The 20,157-nt window shown below is 45.9% G+C and overlaps 1 protein-coding gene and 1 long non-coding RNA gene across 3 annotated transcripts in view; one reads left to right on the forward strand and one right to left on the reverse strand.

Annotated features, from left to right (window-relative positions):
* Positions 1 to 20,157, forward strand: part of LOC116842039 (platelet endothelial cell adhesion molecule-like) — a 217,415-nt gene that overhangs the window by 128,857 nt on the left and 68,401 nt on the right. For both annotated transcript variants that reach the window (XR_004377659.1, XM_032810682.1), the window contains exon 4: positions 4,768 to 4,901. Coding sequence is in view for 1 of the 2 variants with exons in the window: in XM_032810682.1 (XP_032666573.1) it covers positions 4,768 to 4,901 (134 nt within the window). In the remaining variant the exon portion in view is untranslated. The remainder of the gene's footprint in view (positions 1 to 4,767; positions 4,902 to 20,157) is intronic.
* Positions 1 to 20,157, reverse strand: part of LOC116842041 — a 54,276-nt gene that overhangs the window by 9,121 nt on the left and 24,998 nt on the right. The gene's annotated exons all lie outside the window — the stretch shown is intronic.

Consider the following 20,157-nt stretch of genomic DNA (forward strand, 5'->3'; position numbering starts at 1 on the left):
TCTCTCTCTCTCTCTCTCTCTCTCTCTCTCTCTCTCTCTCTCTCTCTCTCTCCTTCGTTTCAAAGTCGCGTACTCGGCGGTATATTATGCGTGCATATTCATCGTTTTATTGCAGCTAATGAGTCGCAAGTGAAATAATTTCACATCAGTTTATTAACATTTATTAAGCAAAGCTCATTCAGCCTCGTATAAATTCCCTCGTCGTGTTGCAATTCCTTTCTTTCTCGTTTCGCAAGAGCATCGCCTGTCTTATTGCGTTCCTATCTCGCCTTCCTCCCTAATACTTTAACTCTTATTTTCTCCCCCGTCTATTCCGCGCGCGCCCCTGTCAAATATTTAAAGGTTTCCTCTTTTTCAGCGGGTCGCTGTAAACGTATCGCATCTATTTTTCAGCGGACAGCCGGCGCAGAAAACACCTGCCTCTATGGTTCTCCCGTTATTCCTGCGTTCTAATTACTGCACGCTCCGCCGTCCACGCCGCGCACGATATCCAAATCGATATTTCCAATCGAATTCCACGGCTCCGCGTGATTTGCACCACGAATTTCGCATGAAGACGGCCGGGACGCGCGACGAGAGTGATCCGCGAAGATTCCATTTGTACCGCGTAAGTCCGCCCATCGATCACGATAGCGCCCGTGATTCGTTACGATTGGCAGAGACATAATATCCACGAATCGTCCTTCTTTATTAGCGGTACTTCAATCCAGGTAACCGAGGAATCCTTCACGGTAAGACGGACCGTCCCAGACGCTGGATATGACTTTCATATTTTACGATAATGCCGCAGGATATATTCCGCAGGGCAAACGAATTTTGACCCCGGTGCAGCAGTTTTCACTTGCCATGGTGTAGGATCGTACTCGCGTGTGAATTTCCCCGAACGTTACTTTGCGTCGACGTTTCATATCGACTTCCTATCCACCTCCCCCCCCTCCTCTCTCTCTCTCTTTATCTGTCTCTTGTTTCCTCGTGCGGCGGCTTTGCGTTGAAATTCGCGTCGATAAAACGCGAACTGATAAATCGATATCAAAATGTGCAGTTAATCGAGGTTCCAAACGAAAGAAACTCGACTCTCCATGACCGGTTATCCGTGTCGCGGTAAAAACTTTATCGCGTAATTCTCTTGTGATATCTGACGGCTGCGCGTCCTGTTACTTTTTATTTCCCGTTCTGCACGCCTCGTTATTTCTAGAAAAAGGGTAAGGGGGAAAGAACGAGATGTAAGTAATAATTTGAGTTTTACAACAATAGATTAATAAAGCTTCCATATTAATGAGGGAAAAATGAAGTTGAAAATTATTCCGCGCCGCAAAAATGCGCGCACGCGTTACATGAAATTTAAACGTTTCAAAACTCAAAACTTTCGATCGCGACGCGAAAATTGTCGAAGCGAGGAAAAGGGAAAAAGTCTCGGTGTTACGAATAATATTTGATCCGTTTTAGATTTAATTCGCGTCGAATTTTTCTTAGCTAATTTCCGTTTAAATTACCTTTCGTTGCGCTCGTACGTGATGACGTCCGAATGAAGTAAATATTCGCATTATACAAGCCAGCCTAGTACTTCCAACACACACATAAAATAGCACGCGTATCATTATTGACGGAAATTAGCAAATGAAAGAGTTGCATTTTTCGATGCTAAATAACCTCTAGACCTATAAAGCTTAGGTCGTACACTTCTCAGGAATTTTCTATGCAGAATCGAGTGATTTTTTAGAACCTGTTATAAGAAGTGCCACTTTCTGTTTAAAAAGCAAGGTTGACATTCATGTGATCTTGGCCATTAAAGTACAAGGTACTTAACCGTTTTTCTTTTCCCTCAGACACTTTGCAAATTTTGTCGGAAACATTTTTGTATACCTGACTCTATTTTCAAGATATTCGGCTGGCTTATTTAAAATGAGCATCCTATATATTTATGCAACTAACTCATAAAGCCCGCTGCGTTCGCATCGCGCGTGGAATCTCGTCGTTTCGCACACGATTATCGACTGCTATGCCTTGCCGCCGATACTATTCATAGACGAAACGTGCCAACGTAACTGGTATTCGATTAATCGTTCTATCGTTTCACGAGTCGTCAGTTTATCATCGCCCCGAGCGAAGCTTAGCAGACTTCACGGTTATTCCCTTCGCTTGACTTGCGAGCAATAGCTTCCGGTTTCATCTCGAGTACGTTGGCTTCAAGTGCTTCGCCGTATAAAGTGTACGTATACGGAGCCCGTAGTTAAGAACGTGAGAGTAATCGGAAAGTTCAAGTCGAGAGGTTGCTGCTAGCGCGCCGTAATCGAAGCGAATCGATCGAGAATCTCAGAAGATAATATCCTCCGTATTCGTGTCACGATATTATTCCGTTGGGATATCCGAAAGAGTTGATGCGAATAATTGGCGGCAACGTGAGCGCGGGAATATAAAAATCGTAATATTAACGCTTTGACAGTCGCACTCTTTGCGCGAAAAATTTTTCCTTGTCGCAAGCAAATTTCGGCAAATCTGAATAATAAAATTGTTGAAATTGTGAATAATGAAATTATTTAGAAAATTAACATTTTATGTAATTCTAATGTACAATCTAATGTAAAATATAAACCAGAAAAAGTTTTGCGAAGACTGGGTTACCCCACTTAGAATCACATGTTTAAAACATTACATTTCTATCTAGAACCAATCATTATTTTGGGAAACTGCACTGGATCTCAATTAGATCCAAATTTTCTATGCGAGTTTTAGCGAAAGGTCAATCGATGCACGCGACATGGTGGGACGAGCTCTGTAGGCAATCTGAAGGAAGTCTTGTTCTCCTTTCTTTTAAATTACATTTTATACGCGTGAAAAACATAAAACTGACGCTTCGTATTACAAGTCCGACTAGTTTCAGAAATTAGGGAAAATCCCGCAGGTCTTATTAAGTTGACGGTCCTGAGAACGAACGGCCAACTGACTGTGCGGGGCTAGTTGCCAGTGACGGTGCTTTTATATAGCGAACTCTAAAGTTTCCCAAGTGAACCTGGAATTACAATGCACGATTTCATGTCTTCTGACATGCATGCTAACTGGCAAGCTATAGACAGCTCAGTTCATTGCATATTCCAATGCACAATAGCGATTCAATGAAATAAACTGCTTGAAGCATATCGATCAGCATACATGTGAGGAAGCATGAAATTGTACATCGTAAATTCTTCTAATAAATCTCTGTTTAACACACAAATGACACGTCTCAAATCATTGATTGTAATTCACACGCACCGTGAACGAGGATTATCGAGATCGGAATCGGGTTAACTATGCGGGAATTCTGGAGTTCAGCACGACTTCGCTTGCGGATTATTCCTCAGGACGTTATGTCGCGGTCGCTTGCCCGATAAATGCCCAACTAAATCGCCATTAAATATGATAACAAGTCTTAACCGTTTTAATTTGGACGCGAACTAGTCCGAATGCGGTGGCATGAATCACGAACCGCCAATTAGCATGCGGCGGAATGAACTGCGATAATTTTGCCGCGGCCAGTTGATGCCTGGAAATTAACTGCGGAACTCGTTACATGCATACTTCTCACGCTCCGCTTCGGATTGCCATATTTTAATTAATTAAATACGAGCGGATCCTCAACGTGATTAATGAGTCTACGGATAATTCTCACAATGCCCCGCAACATGTACGACGCGGCCGTGCGAAAATATGCCGAGTATGCAGAGATTTTTCATCTTCACTGTCTATATTTTAATTCTCCCGCGCGAAGCACACGGCAAACATTTGTTATCTTTCAGACGGTTGTAGCCTTTGAGCGTCATAGCGATAGAGTTGAAGTGTTTTGTAAATTGACAATCCATTCGCGGCGTATCCAATCTCCCTAAAAGTATTGACGCAACAAATAAAAACGCAATACCGCGCTTACGACGCGCCTTTGGATGTGAATTACTGTAAATCTCGAAATAATCGATATGCTGTCAACAGACGGAGAGCTAACGAAGTTCCTCACGCTCTTGACGAGATCCCGCTCTAGCGCGAACCCACGAGATCGTGTGAATCACTTTACACAGGTTGTTACGATTTCGGACTCCACTCGGTCGCGAATACATTCGATTTACATATTTGGAATTCCTGGGAAATCACGTTACGTGCATTCTTCTCCCGCATCGCGCTTCGTCGAGCATCACAGCGATTAGAGGCGATTTTTTCCCAACGCAAAATTTTCTTTATTGCTTCACGCGAGTCCGTTATCTGCGCGACGGCAATAGCCAGTGCTGTTCGCAGACACTTCATTTTGCCAGAACAAACAAGCTTTTAATCACAGTTTCAGTTTGCAGCTATTGTCTTTGCATCGCGGCCCCGCGCGTTTACCCGCGCTGCTACGGCAAAATCAATACCCCCCGCCCTCCCTTTTCCTACCCTTCCTCCTCCACGTCCTCCTCGAACCGTTCTCTTCCGCCGCCGCCGCCGCCGTCGCCGCCGCCACCGCCGCTACCATCGCCCGTAGCGCGCTTAATATTTTTCCACGGTTACGCGTCCGTTTAGCTACCTTCCCAAGGATGGCGTCGGGATTACGCAATACACATAGCCCATTGTATTCCGCAGAAGCGCATAAAGCTGGCGACATAACGGGCTCCTCATTGGCGCTTGAATATTGGATAAGTTCGGCGCGGCGAGCTCCGGGGAAACTGCGCGATTACGGCGCGCCCGACCCGCGCCCGGGTGTCGGGCTTGAGAGTTTCGTCGACAATGACTATAAGAGAGACCCGCGAAATTATTATGTTTCAGCTCTGCCCGGCGTAAGGCCCGTTATCGCATCGGAACGCGAACGCTACGACGCGGGAGACATGCTGAAGGCAAATTGCAGCCTGCCACCGTCGAGGCCGCCGGTTCACCTCTCATTCACGCTGAACAACATGCCGGTAAGCGATACCTATCGACACGATTGTCGTATTATCGAATCGCAGAGGGGATGAGAGATAGATAGGTAGATAGATGGATAGATAGATAGGTAGATAGATGGATAGATAGATAGGTAGATAGATGGATAGATAGATAGGTAGATGTATAGATATGTATAGGCAGATATATAGACAGATAGATGGATAGATAAAAAGGTGAGAGGGGGGGATATTAGTGCGATTGGGGTATTTAATATAATTATGATTATACAAATAACACTTCATATCCGCAAATGTTTAATCGTGCGGAATTTAACGCATTGTTACGCGGGGAGAATATTATTTTTTTTCTTTTTCATATAAATTCTATTTAATTTTACTATATTCCTGGTAGTACAGAAACAGACTATCAGTAAAGTTTAAACATAGCAAGTTTCGCTAGGAACATAGAAAAAATTTTAATAGCCATCTTAGTTTCTAAAATATAAACGGTATGTATGAAGTATAAGGATAGTCACTGCGATTATAATTAACGTTGATTCTTATTTCCCGATTAAAACATTCTTTATAACAAATTTCACTACAAAATTCTCGATCTATGGCCGGCTATTTTAAGCATCAGCTAACATTGTTTTTTCATCGACTATTTTTCACAAGTTAACGTAAAATATTGTCGAGCTGTTTGCAACATTATTCCATTCTTATTCCTGGCTTAATTTTTTCTCATAACCCATTATCCAGACACAAAATCACTTAAGTCGGCCAACAACATTCGACGACAATACGGATTACCTCGTGTCGGCCAGCTATATGTTAAGAAAAACGAAACGGTTTGGTTCCGCGGCATAGTCCGTATGGAATCACCAGTGACATTTGTGACTGTGCAAACAGACACGAAAGAGAATAAAGAGGCAATGAGAGAAATACCTCGCCATTTGACGTATCTCCCTGGCCGAGTTTGTATAAACTCGCTGTTAAAAATGCAACGCTAAATACAAGTAGAAGTACGAATTACCGCGTTTTACTGCATTACCGAAAGAAGTAAATTGCGGAAGACCGTGCTTTAGGCCGGGGAAACTCGCTTCTTAATTGATACAAACGTGTACGCCCACGCTCGCATATCCGGCGTATGATCGCATACTTGGTGTATGCACAAACAAATTTCATATTCCGTACTCTGACGCGGAAACTTTCTGTGCGAGTCAATAAGCATTATTTGACCGCAGCAAATTATCACGCGGTTTAACTTTCGGTTAATTATGGTTTTGTGCGGTCGCCGACCGTTCGGCTCGAATAATACAATCAAATAAGCGCAGTTAAACAAAGTTATGTAATATTTAAATAGTTAATTTAGCACTCTCTGTGTACAGGACGCGCGCGCTCACTTGTCGTGAATGTGTGCGCGGTGCGATAAACTCGATTGCGCGCGTTATCATCGATTTTGATTTATACACTGATTACCCATAACAAACGCTTGTTATGCCGGTCGGCGATTGATTCGTTTGGCACGCCGGACGATTAGCCAAATGTGGCAAAAGCGCGAAAACGTCCGGGAGTATGTACACGTTGTGAAAGTACCTCGGTCCCGCGTGGTCTCTGTGTCTCTCTCGCTCTCTCTCCCCTCTTTTTATCAAACGGCCTATTTAACAGCTGCAGCCCTTTTAACTTCGAGCCGCTCAATCGGAATCCGCTTTTCTCACATCTTCCCGCTTCCCTGTATGGGTTCTCCTTTTGTAAAAATTGTTAAACGGAGGACTATTTGCTCCCGGCACCCCATGAAACTCGTAAGGCTCATTGGAAATTGCGCCAGATCCCGATATCGATTTTCAATTTACGAAATATATGTATCTACACTGCCGCGCCGCGCTATTATCATCGCCGCCGATGTTTATTGTAGCAGGAAACTGCCTTAACCGTTTTCGGAAAGAGGATCGTTGCTTCAGGCGCGCGCGCGCACTCCCGTTTCTGTTTTTCTTTTATCACCGCGAAATCACGCGCTCGGAAATGGATTCCATTTATTACCCGTGCCTTCTAACTGTACCTTAATGTGCGCGATGTTCTCGCGCGCGGCCGCTTACTCTCCCGAGCTCTACGAGGGCTCGTTTTAGAGCTCAATTTAGTCCGAAATAATTCCAGCGCGCGCTCTTTCGGCTGTGGGCAGGGAGGGTTCGTCGACGAGCATTCTCTCTCTTCTCTTTCTCTGTCTTTCTCCTCAGGAATTGACAGACCTTAAAGGGGTTAAGCAAACTCTTTGTCCCGCGGAAATGTGTAGTAATATGCGTATCGTCTATTTGCCTACTGCGCCGCTACCCCGTTCTTACGCCGAATTGAAATCCCGCCGGAATTGGAGCACGGATGATTAAGTCTCAGCCGGTAGCGCCGCGACGTCGTCGCCGAAGTAAGAGGAGGTTTTATCGGGCGCGTCCGCGGGATAAGGGAATTTGAATAATCGGATAATCCGAACGGGAAAGAGAGAGAGAGAGAGAGAGAGAGAGAGAGAGAGAGAAAGGAAGAGAGAGAAAGAGAACCGGGAACTCTCTGAACGAAATACTAATAACCGCGATACGAGCAAAAATGTTGTCGGCTAACTTTCGTCGCGCGGGACACGTCGCACGGGCGTAGCCTCCGGCGATGCATTACCCGTAATCCCCTGGGATGATGTCGCGTGATCTCATCAGCCGATACGGCTAAATGCAAAACGGGAACGCGCGCGGTCCGTGTTCGATCGTCCGCGAGAATCCGAAATTCGCCCTCTCGACTTTGACCAAGCGGGATCCCGCGCTAAGCGCGATTTGTCGTCTCTCACCTTGCTGCCGTCGACTGTCGATTTTTAACGTCGAAGTCGTCCTTATTTTTAGAGATCTTGTGCTTAGATAAGAAAAAGAAAATCGTTTTCCAGCGCGACATTTTTGTTTATTGCGCTTGTGATTCTTGCAGATATAAGAAGAGTGAATTGTTTGCGCTATTCATCTACGAATATCTCGTGATATTAATAAATTCATTTCGCACAATTTTCACGTAAAGATAAGATATTCCGTTTCTGAGGGTCGAATGTATTGAGTTAATTTTTGCGAACACGCGGGGTTTTCGATCGGGCGGGCTTGATAATTTGGCGGAAATTCTTCCGTTATTAGGATTCCTTGTTTTACGTTACGCGTGACTTCTCAACAACGTCCGATAGAAATGCTATCACACGTTGCAATGTAGATTCACTCATTCGCCGAACGTACACGTTCCGCGCAACGATTCAGCTCGCGAGACGATTGCCGACAGCGAGTCGTAAATTCGCCTTAATGGACCGAGTTGTAATGATATTACCTCTCGCCCGACGGCAGAGTAAGGAGCCGGGAAAATACGAATCCGAAGAAACTCAACCGCGGTTTTCCTTCTCCATGAGACCTGGAAAATTAGTATCGCATATATACGGTAAGTGCGAGTAACGAAGGAGCCGACGCGGCGAGGATGGCGAGGGGAGGCAGGCAGTAACGAATTGCCCGGACCGAGAACAACCGGGTCTGCTAGCTTCTTACGGTTAACGTCTTGTCGAGAAACTCGTCGAATTTGCAGGGAACGTTTCTGAGAGCATGGAAGATATCTTGTCGCGGAAACAACGGTTTCTTACAACGGGGCGTTGCCTGCAGTACAAGTTTACTCGCGCCGGAGAAAGTAGTTTACCGTCGGGAAAAACTTTCAACTGGCGGAGATCCTGTTCCTACGGAAATTTATTCCTCCACTCGGCGAAAATCTTGCTCGATATCGTGTCACTTTAGTGCATCCGTTAATTAACGAGTAACGCACTTGGACGAGTGTGTTAGTTATGAAAATGTTACATGCACGATTCACTCCCTCTTCTCCTCCATAACGAAATGGAAGTGAATTCGTTGGTCATAATATCTGGTACACATTAATAATTATATAAAATTTGGTCTCTCACACTTTAGCGTTGTTGTGCACAAAGTATGAATCAAACGCACGTCAATATATACCTGTCAATTAATAATTATCATGATAAACGAGCGTAAATAACGCACGTATTCACGTATTTGATGCGCGGAACGTATATACCGAATGCGAACATTAATAGATGCATTATCAGTGAAATATCTCGGCTACAGATATAATAAAACGATAACACGGCTCTTCCTGCCAATAAGTGCACTTCGTGTTATTTCAGATATGTTTAAATGAAGCGGCCGCAATTAATATTATCTTACGCTTATCAATTTCCTGAGTCACATGCAGGACATCGCTCAATGTACGTAGCGCACGCGTCAGGACAACCCACGACAGTGTGAAAATCGGCAAATTGCAAATTTGCTAGAAAGAGACGGACAATCCCAAATCCGGCTTGTAATTACGAACACATTATGACCACTGAGCGAGATTACCGAACCGTTCTCGCGTGTGTCGCGTAAAACCAGTCTCCCTTTTAATCTCTCAGTAACGCTAAGCGCCGGCAAAAAATTTGCAATCGTAATTGCGCGTACAACAACGCGTCCGTATTTTATGACGACTGCGTACCCCAACATGAATTGGCTTTCACTTCGTGTGTCCGTAAACCTCCCGAAAATTTCTAAGATTAATCCACCGCTACTACCACGGATGGATAGATGTAAATTTCGCGGTGTAACCGACAAGCGTACGCTCTTCTCACATACAAATATCAATACGATGTCCTTATCCTTTAATATACAGCACATGGCGCCGTAAGCAAGGCTAACTCACGCGCGACCCCGTTTATTTTACATTGCACGAGGTACGTGTGAGGCGACGGGGTTCGAGAATGTTCAGACATTCTCATCCGGTACATAAACTGGTATCTTCCTTGAGAGAAAAGAGGCGCTAGGAGCGACATGAAGAAGAGCTCTTTTTTCGCGTACACATCGAGATACGATCACCGATGACGAAACGGAATTGCCGTTACGTCAGTCGACGACACAATGATGAGGCTTATACGCATTGCTTTAAACGACTAAGAGATCGCGTTGAATGAATAATTATGAACTAGATACAAGAATAAACAGCCGAGAAATAAATATGTTGATGGAGAATATAAACGGATGTTCCAAGAGAGTATTCAATTCTCCTCAAACGTCTGTTTATTTAATTAGATATTTGAAAGACCGATTTCTCTTCATCGCTTTGAGAAGTGTACTTATTAAGAACCGACCGAGTTATTAATAAGACCTACACACACTACTTGAATCGATTAAGAGATCGCGCCGAACGAATAATTACATAGCTTGAACTAGATGCAAGAACAAGTAGTTGAAAGATAAATACGTTTATTGAGGATTAAAACGGATGAGAGTATAAAATCCTTCTCAAATGTCTGTTGGTTTAATTAGGTACTCAAAGAAGCGATTCCTCTTAATCATTTTGAGAAGTATACTTATCAAGAATCGAGTTGTTAAATCGGTGTTTGCCGCGGGAAATCAAGCTCGAAAGGTAGAGAGAAAAAAGCCGTATTCAAGAGAAGCTAAACGAGCAGCTTGGCTGTCGCGCCATTTCCGCGCGTTACAATTCCATGGGGATGACTCGGCTTCGAGTGAAACGTATACCGGGATTATTATCAGTTCCAGCGTTCGTAACGTCTGTTAAGTAAGTTTGCGCATAAGTTTCCTCATTCCGAAATTAGATGTCAAGTACGCTCAGTTAGTTCATAACGTCTTTTACGGGAAATCAGTCGCCATCTTCGTGTAAGAACACCGCGCTTCGCTCAGACATCGCGAACATCAATTCCATTCTTCTTCCTGCCTTTTAGATTTCACCCTCGAACGGTTACCGCACCGTTCAGGTGTTCTTACGACCATGAGTGCCGCGACCTTTACTTCAACCACATTCTTCTCTTCCTTCGCGATCAACCGCGTCCTTCGCGACGCGAACTCATCGGGATACCGTGTATCGTACGATAATATGGCAGTGATTTATCGTTTGAGTGAGATCTTATCGCTATATTATGCGTCGTCCGACGCGATTAACTATTTTTTCCGAGTGTACCGGTGGCAAATTAGGACGACGACAACGACCTCCTTAAAATCTCCGTTCATATGCGTCGCGTTTCAGCTTACAGCGACCGTATTCAAGAAAATCCGTTGGGTCCTTGCGATGTTCACAATCTCCGCGGATCGACGGCGCATTCAACTTTGATCCGGTTCTTATCCGGCGCGTCTATTTGCGCCCCCACATTTACCATCATGCCAGACGCGACGCCGACGTCGAACACCGACGTCGCTCGAGATGAAACAGAAACGCGTCACGGATCGTTACAAATCTTCCCGCACCAACGGTTCTGCTTCTTCACCTTTACACCCTTCTGCTGCCCCTTTAGTTAAGAAAAGTCGCGACTTGTTCGTGCATCTTCATCGAAGATAGCGTGGAACTTACTTTATCGCGGCGAAACCGAGCTCGGGGTTACTTGTACAAACAGAGAAAGGGAGAAAAAGAGAGGAATATATGGAAAGAGAGCGTGCGAAAGCGAGTCTCCGCGGCGTTGTCTGCCGTTGTGTCCTTAATCAACTTATAACCCGCGGTAACTTTTGCCAATCAGAAACACATCCCTGCGGGAAAGAAGATCGGGGGCGCAGCTGTGCCGCTGCGGAGAGGGGCAAAAACTTTATTGGATCGTAAGTCGCCACCTGAAGGGTAGCATGCGCTCGCTCGCTCATGCGCGTGCGCTCGTTGTCCGTGCACTTACGACTTCCTAGGACGACGGCGAGTATTTTCTTTCTCCCGCTTTTCCGGTAGTACGAGAGCGGCGCGACCGTGTTGTTCTTGTAACCTCATGAGGTGCTCCGACAGATATTGTAAAGCGGCAGGAGCGCGCGAGAAGGACTTAAGAATACATAGTAAAATAACCCCCGCTAGTGCCAGCGAAAACATTGTCTCGAATTGCCGACGGAGCTCGATCTATCCCTCAATGGCGACCGATAGCGACACACAGCGAGCCGCTCGCACCCCTCCGGCTGCTGTGCGTAGCGCGCGCTAACTGGTCTTCAAGTTGTACGGCGAGCACGATGTCCCGTCGTTTCGCCGTGCACCGTCCTCTCTTCACGATCGCGTCTCGTTCGAAACGAGATCACAACGAAACCACCGCCTCAAATCTTTCAACGCCCTCGGAAACGAACATGTTTCGCGTTCGCCGGAATAATTGGGGATTGTCTTAGAATTCGTGACGAACGAGGAAATCGCGTACAAAACCAGCTTCAAGGAAGTCCCTTGATTCTCTCTCTTTCTCTTTTATTTTTTTAATTAGTGGGTAGTTCGTACCGTAGAATGTAAAAACGTACGTAGAATGTAAATTCTTCCGTCTTTTCCACCGTACGCGCGGATTCGACGGTGACAATGATTACATTCAACGAACACATCTGTTAAGTGATCTGCTTTTGGAAGATGGGTGTTACTGGTAGATCTGAAAGTATCAGATTGCTTTCCTTCCCCACTGGAGTGAAATGTTCAAGAAACGCGTTGGAAACTAAACTACAAAGGCGTTGAACCGGAAACCAAAGTGAGTATCTGTCCATCCTGCGGAAGCCTCAAATACCAGGTCTAAAAGTATACACCAATCATAGATAAATTTCACTCAATAGATGCATTGTGTTCGCTGAACGCAACCGATGAGACTAGCCGAGAACTCGACCACGGAATCTCTGATCTTGCATGCATCGAGCTTGAGTGAATTTGCTTATGTCCGCGGATCACCTGCAGACACCTGCAGACACAATAGCGACGCATGTGCGCCGCGGCGAATCGATCGCCACGTCAACGGATCGCTTTACAGGCTGATTGAGTAGCGTTAAAACTAACAGGCCATGACATCGGGCTGACAATGTAACGGCGACAGTGCCTGTCTACCCTCGTTAGTAGAGCGCTATTCGCGAGAAACGTGCATCTGTGATTTCGTGCTTGCGAAATCCGAATTCTCGTCTCGGCCAGCTTGTTGCAAAATTCTACGGCGCTGGGGAATGTATTTAGTTAATCAATAATGTTTAACCACGCGATCGAGAAGAATCCAGAGCGTTAGCGATACATATGATACCAGAGGAAAACTGCAATTTTATTTCATCGTGCGTATCATACTTAAGATAACGATGCAAATTGTAAAACGCGATTTCGCCGCAGCAACGTGGTGGGAATAAAACGTTTAATGAATAAATAACGCGCGATTACGCACGCATACGTAAGAATGCCCAGGGGTTCGCGCGCGGTCGGCTTATCATTAAGCCATAAGTGGCGATACAGTTGAATGCCTTCCAAGAGCTCGTAGAGGAACATATGCAGATGATTGTTCGCACGTTAGGCGTGTCCCCACCCGTCTTAACACCGCACATTTTGCACTTTCGGCTTGGTTGTTGGCCAAGGCGGCATTACTTTTGCATATATTTGAATACAAACACGCACGGTGCGCTGCGGGAAACGGCGGGACATTAAAAAGTAGCAATATCGTCTCGCCGCGATGTCGTCCCTTTCTCAAGAATGCGGAGCTTCAGCTTTCTTGCCTCGATTGCCTCGAATGTCCCCTCCAGTTAAACTTTCGAAAAACTCCAACGCTACACGGCGTTATTACGCGTCGCGATTTTTCTGTTGCATTACAACGCATTTCCTTCCCTCACATTGGAATCAATCGTATGTATGACTAGGGGGAACGTAAAACAAGAAAAAAAAATAGCATACATTCGCACGTGCGTGCATTTCGCGCGAAATCGGTCGAAGGATTTCTATCGCGGGCGCGCGAGTTTCGCACAACGCCATCGAATTTACTGCATCATAAACCATGACTCCATGTATCGTTCGCAATTGCTACACGATGCATCAAAAGCTTCGTTCAAAGTCGGCACTTTGTTACCATTTCCCAACGTAGCACCTGCGTCCGCATGGAATTACAGGCAGCTCGACGTACTACACGCCATCAAAAATCTGTATGTATCTGCCGCGCGAGACGATAAATTTTCGCCACGATACTTTTTTCCGGAGCATTAGTCCCGTTACGGATAGTTAGACACGTCGATGTCAATATCACTCTTCCTTTTTATTATCCCATTTGTCGCGCTCCCTCAGGATAAACGTTACAAAGTAATCGGCGATGTTAACAGCAATATTCTTTAATGAGTTTTACGGTGGGATATTCTTCCACGATTTTATGCGAGGCTACGGACATTCACGACAATATTTCGTGTTGTCGAGTAAAGAAAAATCCCTCTTGAAATTCACTCGAAAATGTAACGATAAATCTCGATATGCTACAAATAGAACAATAGAGAATACGAAATATCACATTGTGCGAAACGATTGCACTCTTACGTCGTTGTAATTTTGTGAAACAATATATGCGTCGTTTTGATCTATGCACCGAAAAAAATACTTGAGGAATTATTTGAGAAAAAAATACTTGGGATTAATTTTTCTGCGAATAAACTTTATATCTCACAAATAAATATTTCTTTTTTCAGAATGATTCCCTCTGTGATTTTTCGCACATATTGCTTCATGAAATTATAACGGCATGATAATTATACAATAATTGTTTCATTACATCTGATAAAACCGAAATTGTTTATCATACAACTCTCATTATAAATTTATATATAATTATTATTTTCCATAGCCGACGCGTTGAATCTCGAACCGGATTGATTGGTCGGAGGAGTGCGTCTATACGTTAGAATTTCTGCGATATACATCGTCGAAAGAGGTCGAATGAACGACGGCGCCGCGGCAACTTTATCGGAACTATTCGATCCAGCTATTTAATCCGGCGCAACCTTAAAATAGCGTGGCGTAACTAACATTCCTTCGGAACTTACCGCCGGCAGCGAGGCACTGTTGTACGTAAACGCGAGAGGAGTGTGCGCCGCGCGATTATTCCGAAACGGTACTTCTCATTCTGTGCGGCAAATGGACAGGTGTCTAAAGTGATAACGGGAAAGGATTTGCCGCGACCAAGTGCGCCCGTCCACCCTCCCGTCCCGTCCTTTATTCTCGGCGCCGCTTCACCCGGACCGGCGCACTGTCGGCAAACACCGGCCCACTTTCCCGCATGGCTTCGGCGTAATGAAATGCATCGCTCTTTGAGGGTATAATCCGATGCAGATTAAAACCCCGGCCCGTTCCTTCGCCTCCACCGCCGCGAAACAAATTACGGCGCAACGCCGCAGGAGGAGGCAAGGGCGCTGGAGCTAATCTGACGCGAGGCTCGTCACGGCTTTGTACGGGTGAATAAACGAAGACGTGCCTCAGGCGGCGACGGCGGCCACACTCTGAAACTCATCGAAGCTGCACTTTTAACCCTTAGCGGCCAAACGTCGAGCTCAGGCCACTCGACGTCGAGTCTTATTGCGGATTCAGTTTCAGCAATTAGTATCGAAGCGCGTCGCAATGCACAGCAACGGGGGGGTTGCACGAAATTCGCTTTTATCTGCGGACATATTTATTATTTGTCGCCACCTGAGTCGATGTTGAGCTTTAGCGAATTTGAAATCGAATCAAAAATCACTCGCGGGTCGTGACTTAATCCGGATCCGAGGCGAGAACGTTTATCGCAATTAACTGTTACATTTTCGTGTTTGATTCGCATTCTGATTAGTTCGTTGGTTGGTGATTAGTTAAATCTACCAAAAATTCATCAATGCCGGGGTATACTTTTCGAAAGTGGATTGCGCACGCTCGCGTTCTGCGATGGAGAAATGGTTATTGACTTTTACGGGCGTTGAAACTTCACTTCCCGCTTGCCCTCTCGTTCCCATATTATGTAACATCTGCATTTCGCGGAGTGGACGACGTGTTAATTTAACAATAACACGAGAAAAACGACACGGGAAAATCGTCACGCGGAGAGAAATGAGACGCGAAGGGGACCAACGCGGTGATATAACGTCTTTCTCTTTGTCTCTCTGCTGTCGCGTGCTCGCTTTATGGCCGAAGCGAAACATTTCGCGCGCATCTTCTCACACCATCACCGGTTTCGCTCGAGTGAATTCGTAACGTATGACCGCGACAAAAAAGAAATTGCTCGACTATCCAACCTCAACCTCCCCCAGCCAGCCTGAGCCATCAGCTTCTTCTTGTTCTTCTTCTTCGCGCTCTCGCGACATTCCACCACCCCGTCTCACGGCAGTCGTTGCTCTTTCCTCTCCCCGCACCGGTCCATTCATTAAGTCTCGAGAACGTCCTCGCAATCTCTATAGGGTCGTCAGTAGACGTGTACACGACGTGCCGTTTGTTCTCCTCTGAAACTCGAGATGTCCTCCTCGGATAACACGGTGAGACCGTGTGATGGCTAGCGCGCGCACACACAATCAACCACGCACACGCGCAGCTGTGTGTAAGAACCCCCGCACACTTGGGCGATCGCAACACGCGCGATGCACGCAGTAATAGAGTCGCCGAGTCGAGAGATAATGAAAGCTTACACCCGCGACCTACGACTATGAGAGAGGAGGGCAAACGATTGCACGGGCCTTGACCCGACCGGTCGACCTCGGAACGTTCTTTTCGCGGGGCGTTTTCTCTACTACGTCAGATGGAACCGGACGCGCGACGAGGAAGTGCCTCTCGGCTCGAGACACCGTGATTGACGTAATTACTTGCTCGTATAGCGTATCTCTCACACTTGTAGAATCGGAGTGATCGAGGGGGAGACTCCCGATTATAAAGGTTAAATTGAGATGAATCACAATGTGACTTTGAATACCGCATGGGAGTTTTCTAATTCTCTATTCCGCGATATCTATTCTCGTGCCGGGCCATCTTTTTAATTAATCTTTTTAGTCAATCAGAGCCACAGGTGAGAGACTGCTCTCGTTAAAACTCGGAAAACTACAATACATCCATACACATTGAATGCATTACTAATTGCTTTTATCGCGTCATTGTATGACCTAATAAGAGTATTAATGGAGATATTGTACAAATACACAAAGCGCTATTCGCAGTGCACAACGAAATCGTTTAACTGATGGCCTTTGTACGTGTGTACGTACATGTAATTGTCGCGATGTAATAATACAATGAAATAAATTGAAGTATATTGCCTTGGGAGCATGCAGAATGTGAAATCACTGACCGGGTTAATTGTATCTCTACACAAGTACTTTCGCAGATAACGCAATGTCTATTTTCGACATCATTACATCAGTGTTACATATTCGATATTATAAATCGTGCCTGCGAATTTTTGCCGGCAGTAAGAAACATTTGAGCGCGAGCAAATGCTCTGAAATTTTTATTCATCTTTCCCGAGGCACACATCGTGTCGATGATAAGAGGTCTCCATTAAGATAAAGACATCTCCACCTTTTATTCATGCGATCCATCAGACGCGCCCACTAAAGATACTTGAAATTAAATGAAAATATAAGCTGCGGAGGAAACTTTTTTAAGAGAATTTTCTATGGAAGTACGTTCGTTTATACAAGTTATGTAATAACGGGAATCTGAAAAAGTATTGGAGGAAATCCTCCGTACAACAGCAGCGTTTGTGGGGAATTGTTCTAATTTGAGAAAACAATTTCAAAGTGTTTTCACCTACATTATTCCACAAATTATATTGCTTGTAATATTATAAGCAACGGGAGAGAATGTGCCTATAATGAAATGCGTCCTGGCAATCATTAGCGCGAGATTTACGACCTATTACCGGCCAATTAATGTTTTGCAAATGTCTCCGCAGCGACGGCTGCATAACACAGATATCACGCAAAAGTTATTTCCGCGGACCACGAATATATAGCGGAAATTAGATATCCAGCGGACACTGAATTGCGATCGGTATATATCGTAAATATTGACGTAGCGGGAATTGGTCTCAAAAGTTTATATTGCATAATAAATTTTATTGTTATGCAAATGCGTATTACATGTATAATTGCAATTACAGCCGGTAAAACTGCTCGCATATTTCGTCTTCGCGTGAATCCGATTGTTTAAAAGGGAAAAAAACGCAGTCAATTACGCGTCGGGCAAAGCCAAAGGGAATTTGTATATTGGACGTGATGAAATTACCGAATTCCAATCGGTGATATTCCTAAGTACTGACAGCGCACAGCACGATCTCGTAGCCGGGTGTGTTTAAAAGTTTTATCTAAAATTTCTGATTAACAAAAAGACGAGTGTGGCCAAAGATTTTATCGTAATACTTATTTTCTCTCTTGCGCTTCAAACATGATAGAAAATGACGAAGCACATTTCATTCCATCGGACAATTCCAAATTACCCGGCGACTTCCGCAAAACAAAGAAAAACATGCGTATCAAACAGTTCAATCCCGCGACGTGTGCACTTAATTCTTACATACGCGAATCGCTGTTTCACGTAGACGTGATCGTTATCTCTCACGACACGCAAATGCAAAAACCAAACTGAATTTCTTCCTATTCTATTGTTGGTAGCGCAAGCGAACGCTAGTTGAACAAAACCTCCAAGTAGATTGAGAAAGGGTTGAAAAAGGGTGCTTACGTATCGTAAGCAGGGCGCTTTCAAGAGTTAACCTATCCTATTTTTCCATGCATGGAAAGCAGGCAGTCTAGACGATCTCCTTTTGTTTTCACGAAATAAGAGAACGGCCATACATTAGTTTATACGTTCAAACGCTGCAGCACCGGCACGTCTACGTGTGTGCATACTCGCAGCTTTTCTCGTTGCAATCTTCGCCGAATGTTGACGAATTACCGAATTTCTATACCGAGCGCTTTTCGCGCACAAAGGGATCGCGCGGCGCTCTCTTTTGCATGCGCGGGCTACGAAGAATTCGCAACAGAGCGCAAAGCAGAATTTAATTTTTCTCACCTCTCGCGCCCATCGTGTGCAATCGGCGCGCGAGCTCCCGGGTCTTTTTCTACACAGAAGGCAAATCGAGCGAGGGAGTGAGGGCCGGGTCGAGTCCCGATTTACATGGCTCAAAGGGGATTCGCACATAACTTATCGGACGCCGTCCTTTGTCCGTACATCATTGCACGGCGCGCGCTCGAGGTTCATCGACTTCCCGGCCGTGCTTTTCCCCGATGACAAGGCTCGCTGACCGTGTAGATCGATAGAATCGCGATCGGCCGATCCCTGTATTCGCACGATCCCGCGCGTACGCAGCCCGGTACGCGTATACACACGTATGTACGCCTTCGGTGCGTCGCACAGTAGCAGTATATATATGCAGCTAGCCGCGTGTACACACGCGTGTACGCCGAGCCATCACACGCGCATTAACGTGCACACGGCGCGTCGCCGGTGGGTACTGACGGTGTCGGGTAGCTATTACAATTTGCACGCGGTTATATGCAGCCGAACGAAGCCCCGGGTCCCGCTAATTGTGGTTAAGTTTAATTCGCGCCGACGTGCGGCATGGGACACACGCGGCCGGAGAATGGCGAGCGCGTTCGCTCGCTCGCTCGCTCGCTCACTCCCGTTTGACGTGCGCGCCTCCGCGCCGCTGCCAGTGCCGTCGCGTTGCGGCCTTGCAGCCGGTGTATCCGACGTATACCGCCGCTCTATATCACTGTAGGGTATACACAGTGTATATGTACGCGCGCGCGTATAATTCCACGTCCGTCGATAGCAGCGGATTATCGGCCAATAACACCGAGGAAAACCGTATCCAGCTTCGGGCGGCCTGCCTGTCCTCGAGGCCTCACCGACTTCCATTAAGCGATAGCGATGAGCTTGTAGGAGAAAGCGCGAGAGGAAAGAGAAGGGGAGAAAGAGAGAGAGAGAGAGAGAGAGGGAGAGAGGGGGGGGAGAGGAACCAAGGATAGCGCGAGAGGGTAGAGATGAGACGGAGATGAGGTTACCCAGGGATGAGTGGCGGTTAATAAGAGAGAAGCGGATAGGAGAAGCGTGCGCGTGAAAGAGGTGGAACGGCCACTTAACGAATCATCGATAAACAAGCAGGAACTCTCGGCGTCACATCGTCACGATCGCCGTCGTCGTAATGGGAACCGATGGATGCACGCGCACTCCATTGTTTTCACCCTTCCCTCCGCGGGAAGGTCCTTTCGAAGAGACGTCGACCCTGGACGCTTCTCTCTTTCTCTGCCTCTCTCTCTCTCTCTCTCTTTCCCTCTCACCCTCACATTCTCGTGTCTAACGGCTTCTCCTCCGAAACCACTAACTCCCCGCTCCGTTCTTCGCCGCTTCATCAATTCCCGACCCACCCCCGTCGCCGTCTAACCCGTTCCCGACGGTCGCTTGTGTTCCGTGCACGTTTCGCTCCCTTTCAATCTCTCGTTTCCATCCGCTCGTACACGCTCCTCCTCACTCTCTCTCTCTCTTTCTCTCTTTCTCTCTCTCT

Source organism: Odontomachus brunneus, unplaced genomic scaffold (genome assembly GCF_010583005.1).
Source record: "Odontomachus brunneus isolate Ranch 3 - 2012 unplaced genomic scaffold, Obru_v1 Obru_scaffold_020, whole genome shotgun sequence".
NCBI classification, from domain to species: domain Eukaryota; kingdom Metazoa; phylum Arthropoda; class Insecta; order Hymenoptera; family Formicidae; genus Odontomachus; species Odontomachus brunneus.